Raw genomic sequence first — 7,979 nt, 5'->3', positions numbered from 1 at the left:
GATCTGGAATATTCGAGCGTGTTAATGAAAGCCATGAATGTCACAGGGTGGGCTGGAGCAAACAGCAGTTAGGTCTCCTGTACTGGGTTGCGTTTGCTTTGCCTTTCTCTCTGCCTTTGTCTAGTTCTATGGGTGCGATTAAAGATGAGGGGTGCACTTCCGTTAGGTTTGTGGCCACATGCAAAGAAACTGTACGGAGAAGCAGGGAACCCACCTCTCTAACACTGAGTTTCGTCGGGTTGACCTTCAGATTGGGCGCTTCAGCTCATTCTTCACTCGCTCCACACAGGCTATATTTATTAAAGATATTTTATACCAACAATTTTCTTTCATACTTAAAATTTTACAGCTTTGGGGGTTATTGATATGAGGATGCATGGGGTGTAAGAAAAACGTTGTCATGGGGTCTATGTCAGCTTAGTTTCTGCCTGAGTTCCACCCCGAGAAATTTAATTCCTCCCTCCCTGCAAAAAAACGTCACCCTATGAACTTTTCTTTCTGGGAATTCCATCTACCAAATCAGTAAACCCAAAGTGACTAGCTGTAAACTCCAAAGCATTGTTCGACGAGAACTGTAAGAAACCCGGCGATGGAGAATCCAGGGAAAACTGAATTCAGAGTTTCAAAGGCCCTAGCTTGTGCGCGGATTTGCATAGGGAAGCCTTTGTCCGTCATTAGATTTGCACTGGGCGGGGGAGCGGGGTCTGAGATGCCCTGTGGGCTGTAGGCTAGAGGTGTTTGGCCGACTCTTCCGAATGCCCTGGCGGCGGCGTAGTGGATGTGTTGTGCAGATCAGTTGGTCAGCCCCGAGCCTAGCGGACTCGTTTGGGAAGCTTGAGAATGGGGGTAACTACTAAGGAATTAACCCCAGCAAGGTCCACTTGGCTGGCTGTCGCAGGAAACTCTGGCCATCTAAATTTCCCCATTCTCCGGCCTCGCGGCTGCCTGGCAGTTTACTATTGTTATTTCTTTGAGATGGACTGAGTTAGGATTACTCTGCTTTTTCCGATGACTTCTCCCGCCGCTGGGATTTGACAAAGCGTCCCCATAACCAATGCCTATTGCGTAGGAGCGAATAACCGGACACGCTCTCCAAGCCCCGTGCATCCACAGACGCTGGCCTTAGTCACTGTCTGACCCGCGTTCGGAAAAAAAAAAAAAAAAAAAAAAAAAACACTCCTGGCCCTGGTTCTCCAGTGAACAATTATCCTCTCCAACCAATGACAGATTCGGTCCTTACCTTCTCCTTTGCTTCTTCACAAAAGATCACTTACCAAAGCGGCAGCCTCCGAGGAAGGCCGTTTTGGCCCGCAAACTTGAAGGCCCACTTAACTCCTTGTCTGGTGCGGGGCCGCACCCTGGATGCCCGCAGCGAGCGCAGCCAGCGCAGCACGGAGGAGTTACAGTCCCATGCGCAGGCCTCTACCCCAGTCAGACCCTCAGCAGCTGCTTAGGGTTCTGCCCACCTTACCCCGGCCGTCTGAACGCGGGTTGGGTCTTGGCTGGTGCTTGACATTAATATTCTCTCCGCTGACATCCAGCTCATCCCTCTGTATCCTTTTCTTAAACGTCAGTGCACAGTCACTTCCTCCCTTTTCCATTTCCCTATTGGGAATGGGGTGGGTAACGTCGGGATGGAAGTCTCAGTTTTGTTCTGAGCCAACGAACAATACACTAGGAGACTAATTCATGTGACCGGTTGGTCTCGGTGGTAACTCGGAGGGAACTAGGAACAAAAATAAAATACTCTAGGGCAGCGGAAGTTTCCGCTTGGGCTTTTCTCCTGTCTCCTTTCACGGGGGTTTGAGCGCGTGGATGCAAACGAAAAGGTTAAGAAGTTCTGCTTATCCACGTGTGCCCGGAGTGTCTATCCGCCCGCGTGTGCTTGAGTGGGCCTGCTTGTACCTGCCCACCCGCGAGGGATGCCACCTCCTTAGGCCGGTAGAACCCGGGCTGGCCGCAAGGCCTTGGGCCTGCAGGCTGGAAAAGGAGAAATTCCTTCCCAGAAGGTTTGAATTATTTCGCTCCGCAGGAGACCGGGCCTTAGCCGCACTCCGCTGAGGATTCGGGCGGGAAATGTCCGGGCCAGACGTGGGGGGAAGGAAGGCCAGTGGAGCGTCGGATGGGTCCCAGCGAGCGCAGAGGGCGCCGCCGCGCGCCCGAAATACATTTTCAAGGCCGCAGCCACAGCAGCTGTTCAGCCGACCCTAGGTGAAAAGTTTCTTCTGTTGAGCTTAGCCAGAGGCCAGGGCTTTGAGACTCCCTCCTGTTGGTGGCCTCTAAGTCCTAGAGGCTTCTCCAAAAGACAGGGTGTGAGGCAGGGAGCTAGTGCCAACCGGAGAATAAGGCAAGAGTGTACCGAAGCCCCGCAGGCCTAGAGATCTGGGAGGCTGCAAGCCTTCGGTGGAAGTTTTTAAAATAAATATCGTGTCCCCTGACCAGTGAGTTGCCTGCCCAGTCGAGGCCTTGGCTGGCTGGTCCCCCCACTGCTACATATTGGCGCCCCAGGCTTTGGGTGCTCAGGCGCCAACCAAAGCCAATTTTGTCCAGACCCGGACAGAAAAGAAAATCCGGGTTGTGAAAGAGCAAACGGTCGGTCGGCGACCCTCCGAATTAAAGTTTGCTTTACAGTTCAACTTTTCCAGTTCAAGGTGGGCTCCGGGTTGTCTTAGGGTCCTGTTGGTTTCAGGCTCGGGTAGGGCTGACCGAAAATAGTTGAGTCGTTCAAAGAGAAGATGGCGAGAACAACATATATAGCTACTTTGGCCTGATGCGTATTTAATCATGCCCCAGGCCCGGGGCAGTTGTGGTTTTATTTTGTATTTATTTTCTCTCTTTGCCTATGACTAACGACCAAACACAGCAACCTCTCCCACCCTAACAGAGAAAAGAATAATTGTGAAACCCAGTAGGGGAAAGACCCTGCTCTGGACAGGGTAGGTCGCCTAAACAATTCCTCTGCAGGTCTCTAGAGGTGGCCCTTGCGGGGGTCTGAGGAGGGGGAAGGCTACAGTGCCCCCAATTTCTGCTCACAATGTCTACAGCTGGGTCCAGAGTGGGCAGCTCTGACAGCAGGCCTCAGCACATCTCCGCACCAAGGGGCCCCTTTTCCTGAAGGATGGTTTCTCATCCCAAGTTCAGAGAAGAAGGAAGCCTTGAAGCCACAGCCAGAGTTCCAACCCGAGGGCCCTGTCTGCCCAAGGCCATGCTGGGTCGCTTGGTGCTCTTAGTTTGGGATTCCTGCTCCTGAAACCTTGCCCATAAATACACTTCACTGTTTCCTAACCCCGATGTATCCCGTGCCTTTTTAAAAGCAAGTGATAAAATAGTGGGGCAGACCAAGTGAATTGTTAGCTCTAGAGTGCGTCTCCTCCCCGCGCATCTTTGCCAGGCAGGAATGACTGACTACTAAACAAAATTCTGGAGACCGGCTCCCCACACGTCCATGTGTCTGGGTCTGGAATAGTCTCTTTTCCAGATCCCCTCTCTTTTCTCCCCTCACTTCCGGCTGAGAAGGATGGCAGAAGGGGAAAGCTGTGAACTATGTCCGTGTTTTTGACCCCACATGCTGGCCCTTTTGAACATAAGATCCTAGACACACTCCCAGCAACCTAGATCCTCCTCCCCAGAGAAAAGCACCCTTGACAAGACATCAGTCTTGCTAAGCCGGGTAATTTCTCCCTTCTCCTCTGTCAGGGAAATAAAATAAAAGTGACTCCCAAATCGAAAGTTGTCAGAAGGCCTGCAAGACATTCCACTAACTAGACGCTGCCTTAGCGAAATTCTCACAACAGATACATTCAGAGAGGAACCGGGCTCTCGCAAAAGCAGAGATGCACATTAGCCATGCGTTGCATCCTGTGTTGGCCACGCAGCAGTCCGAGTGGACCTGCCCTCTCTCCCAAACAGAGAAAGTCGTGGATGGACGAAATAAATCTCCTTTTAATTTTCTTTTCATCGACTAATAAAAATAATTCCCCAGCACTAAACCGAAATTCCGTAACGGGCCGCAAGAACACGGAGAATTCATAAAACGCTGTCTCCGCGCGTCTCTGGCTAATCGCGTTATTATTAGCCTCGGGAGCGTGGAAACCGAACTGTCAGTGCCGAAGGAGAAAATGTAAGCGACAGCTGTCTCTCTCTTCGGGCTTTGGCCAGCTTTTAGGCCAGGATCCCCAAGCTCTTGAGCCTTGTGGCTGCTCCTATCCCTGTGTGGGCGACTGCCGACTCTACCCCCTCTCACAAGTCGTAGGACCTGGGGTCTACTCCTGGATCCTAGCTGGTACGCAGGGACACCTCCTGCACGGCTTTAGAATTCTGGACTGATTATGCGATTTGCTGAAAATACTCTCAAGCGGCTAAACCAAGTTGTGTTTGTGTGCGCGCTTACAGGCTTCTGACAACAGCTGTTCCCCCGGGCTGCTTCGCACTGCTGAAATCTTGGCACTTAATACAAATGTGAGGCTGTTTTCCCCCTCCCAGAGTTCTGTTAAAATACACACACTGACATCCGCCTTGAGTTTTAGGTATTATGTGCCTATTATATGTGTATAATATGGATAGATCCAAGACAAATTAATTGAAACACCCACCCACCCAAATACAGAGATGTGAGCACTGAATAAAGACCTAAGTCTCAGGATACAGTGTCTAATATGTCTTCAGTGGGGGCAGAAATACAGTTATACTCCACCATCTAAGCTTAGTTGGGACAGAAACTAAGTGAGAAAAACGGAGCATTTCCCGTGGCGGCAGCATGGGCTTCACCAGCCAGCGCTCGGGAGCTCTCAAACGCAGGTCTCAAATCTACTGGGCTCTTTACCCAGGGTCTTTGCGTTCTTCGGAACCCAGGGGCCCCGCAGCCCTGCAGAGTGGGCGCCTCCAAATGCTGCTTGCTCTCTGCTACAAGAGAATGGAATGAAAGCAAGCAGGCCTGCTTGAAATTGGCGATTAAAATGCAAGGCTCGGGCCAGCCCCCCAAATTGGTTCCGGCGAATTTAGGGAGGCTCACGGCATTTATGCCAAGAAAAAGAAACCCACGTCGGAGCGAGGCAGGGAGTCAGCGGGCAGGGCCTCTCTCCACACGCGGGGATATCATTTGGTGTTTCCTCGTCCACCCGCCTCCCGTCGTCCGACCCCACACACTCACCCGGGTGGGGCTCCAGGCCGTGTGTCGCCGGGTCGTCTGTGTCTCCGAGTGGGCCTGCGGGACTCAGCGCCTCCATGGACAGGTCCAGCCCCTTCTCCTCCCAGTCTCGCAGCTTCCGCTTTTTATTTGAGCCGATCAAGGCTTCAACGGAGAAGGCATGTGCTCGGGAGCTCAGGGCGACTGCAGATCTTCTCCTTTCACTCATTTTAGCCGCCCGCACCCGGGTCCCCTCTCGCCCGCGCTCTACTGAGCTGGCAGCCCCGCGGCCGCACGCTCCGAGCGCCTGCCCGGCCGGGCCCTGAAGAGGCGGCGGCGCGGCGGCCGAAGCTGGGGCGGAGGCTCCGCGGGTGATCTGCGCCCTCCCTCGGTGTCCTCCCCCGCCCTCGACTGCCGGATCAGACCGGTGCCCCCAGCTACCCTAGCCTCTAGGAACTAGCTCCCGGAACGCCGCCCGCTCGCTGCATGGGCGCTGAGTCCAGTTTCCCACCCACCCAGGCAGGCGCTCACAAGCCTTGCAGACAGGACTTCATCTTTCTTTCTTTTTTCTTTTTCTTTCTCTCTTTTCTTTTTTTTTTATTCTCTCCCTCTCTCTCTCCTCCCGCTTCCCTTTTCTCCTCCCTCTCCCCCCTTCCCCTCTCGGTCTTCCCGTCCTTCCCCTGATCCAAACTTCTGGGAAACTTTTTCCCCCCTGAATTCCTCCCTTCCCGAGGAACAGGGGGTAGGCAGTGAGCTCCTGTCCGAGGGGTGAGGGAGAAGGGAGGGGGAGGAAGAAAAAGACAGAGAGGAGGGAAAGCCAGCCCCCAACCAATGGCAAGAAGGAAACAAGAGAAACCTCGAGAGCTCCGGCCAATGAGGAGGAGGGAGAGACTGAGGCTGGGGCCAAGGCTGAGCGCTGGCTATCCCCGGGATGCTTCCCCGCCAACTTTAACCCCTGGCTTCCCGGTGCCGGACCGGTTTCTCTGGGGGAGGAGGGCAGTCGGAACAGCTGAAAGTCAAGCTCTGACCTTTGCCTTTATCGACTCGACTAAACTACAAATCCAGATTACAAATCTGGACGTTTTCCTTCCGAATTCTCTGCGTCCCCTCCCGCAGACCTGGCTACTCGTAGTCAATTTAGATGCAAATCTGGAAAGTGGGCGCTGTGACAAAATGCTAAGCTGACCCCTTCCCCAACAAAAAAGGCAGAGTAGGTTTCTGATCACGGCACCATTGCCCCCCAGGGGTTTTGAGATCTGCCCAAATTGGTCCACACAGGTTCCTACTCTGTTCCAGATCAATATTTTCTGAGCGGTTCTGGTTCCGGCAAAACGAAACAAACAAAAAAGTCCTGTTGCCATCCTAAGTCTTAGAAGCGAACATTTCAAGACTTTACCCTCCTTCCTGCTCTACTTGATGAAGGGAGGAGAAGGGCCGCTGAGGCGTAAGAGACCAGCTTGGTGCGCTGAGTTTACCGCGGGTTCTGCAAGCTTACACTGAAGGACTGGGCCCGCACCACACAAATAGTAACTTTCCTAGCGCAGCACACTCTGAGCTGCGCTTCGCCTATTCCGGGCTCTTATTCCAGAGAACTCATAGCGGGTACCGGAAGAGAGCAGCTAAGAATTTTGATGGCTGAGAAAAGAAGCCTTTCAAAATCCCCCTCAGCTCCAGAACTTGGCTCTCATCTCTTACTATCTACCTTCGCGCATCCCTCCCTCCCCCACCTTAAATCTTTCAGGACAGTTCATTCACCACAGAGAGCCAAGGAACTTAAAATCCAGCATTCCCCACCATTCACTGTCCACTGCTTCACAGGTTATTACGCATGGCATAACCCCACCCTACCCCCTACCCCCAACACAGATTTATAACGAGCAAGCTCGGAGTCCTGCCAGGCAAATAAATAAATAAACAAATAAATAAATAAATAAAAGTCTCATATTTCGGGGGCAGAGGCCTAAAAGCCTCATTTTCCCATTCCAAAGTACTGGTCAAAACAATTCTATCCTGGGTTATGACTGTGGAGAAGGCTGAAAGGTTAACACGCACTGGGAGGCCCAGCAAAAAGAGTCCAGCCAGGCACGGAGAAAGGTCTGAAGAGTTAAGTTTAGATGAAGGGCGTGTGAGGAGCTCCGAAGAACCACTTACTGAGGTAAGAAGTGAAGGAAGGCTGTGTCACTTCTGAAAGGCCACACTCTCCCGCCTGCCACAAGGACCAAGGAAATTTAGTTCCTGCTGTTATCACTGAAAGCCCATGCTGCTGCGGCTGCTGCTGCTGCTGCTGCAGCTGCTGCTGCTGCTGGACGCCACAACCACGCGGTGAATGTGCATTGGCCTTTTGAGAGGTAAGCTTCAAGTTCATTTTTTGAATTTCCCTCGAATGTGCTCCAGCCTGGACAAGAGCACAAAGCGAATACAGAAGGCCCTGGTGGGTGTGTTTCCATCAGTCCTGTGCTCCAGGGCCTTCCTGGAGTCTTCCTCTCTGGCTTGGAAGTCCGCAGGCAGCAAGGAGAAGAATTTACCAAGTCTGGAGAGCCAGGCCTCCTGTGGCTGTCCCTGCAGATTCTGAGAAGCGAGGGTCAAGGTGCCCTTACCAACCAGCATTTCTTGCAGGAACTGTGGCTGAAAGTGACCAGAGATAAGGCAAGCCAGGAGTCCTGTACATCCCTTCCCCAGCAGCCTATGCCTTGCTCTAGGCTTCTGGTCTCATAGGGCCTCTCAGAACCCCTCATGGTGCCTCTCAGAACCGTATGGCTAGGAGCCAGCCTAGATCAGGCTTAGTGTGAAAGCCATGTGTCATCTTCTGGACTTTCCCACCTCTTTCCTCCACTCCACTGTCCCCCATCTCTCT

At 52.8% G+C, this 7,979-nt stretch overlaps 1 protein-coding gene across 1 annotated transcript in view; it reads right to left on the bottom strand.

Moving 5' to 3' along the window:
- Tbx15 (T-box transcription factor 15) overlaps positions 1 to 5,652 on the bottom strand; it is a 108,278-nt gene extending 102,626 nt beyond the window's left edge. Inside the window, exon 1 of the mRNA XM_052730916.1 lies at positions 5,150 to 5,652. Within this exon, the coding sequence (XP_052586876.1) occupies positions 5,150 to 5,354 (205 nt within the window). The 5' untranslated portion in view covers positions 5,355 to 5,652. The remainder of the gene's footprint in view (positions 1 to 5,149) is intronic.
- Between the last annotated feature and the right edge of the window lie 2,327 nt (positions 5,653 to 7,979).

This window comes from Peromyscus californicus, unplaced genomic scaffold, assembly GCF_007827085.1.
Source record: "Peromyscus californicus insignis strain IS unplaced genomic scaffold, ASM782708v3 Scaffold_9__1_contigs__length_137607984, whole genome shotgun sequence".
NCBI lineage: Eukaryota > Metazoa > Chordata > Mammalia > Rodentia > Cricetidae > Peromyscus > Peromyscus californicus.
The sequence above is the reverse complement of the archived record's forward strand: the minus strand, read 5'-3'. Positions and strand labels throughout refer to the sequence as shown.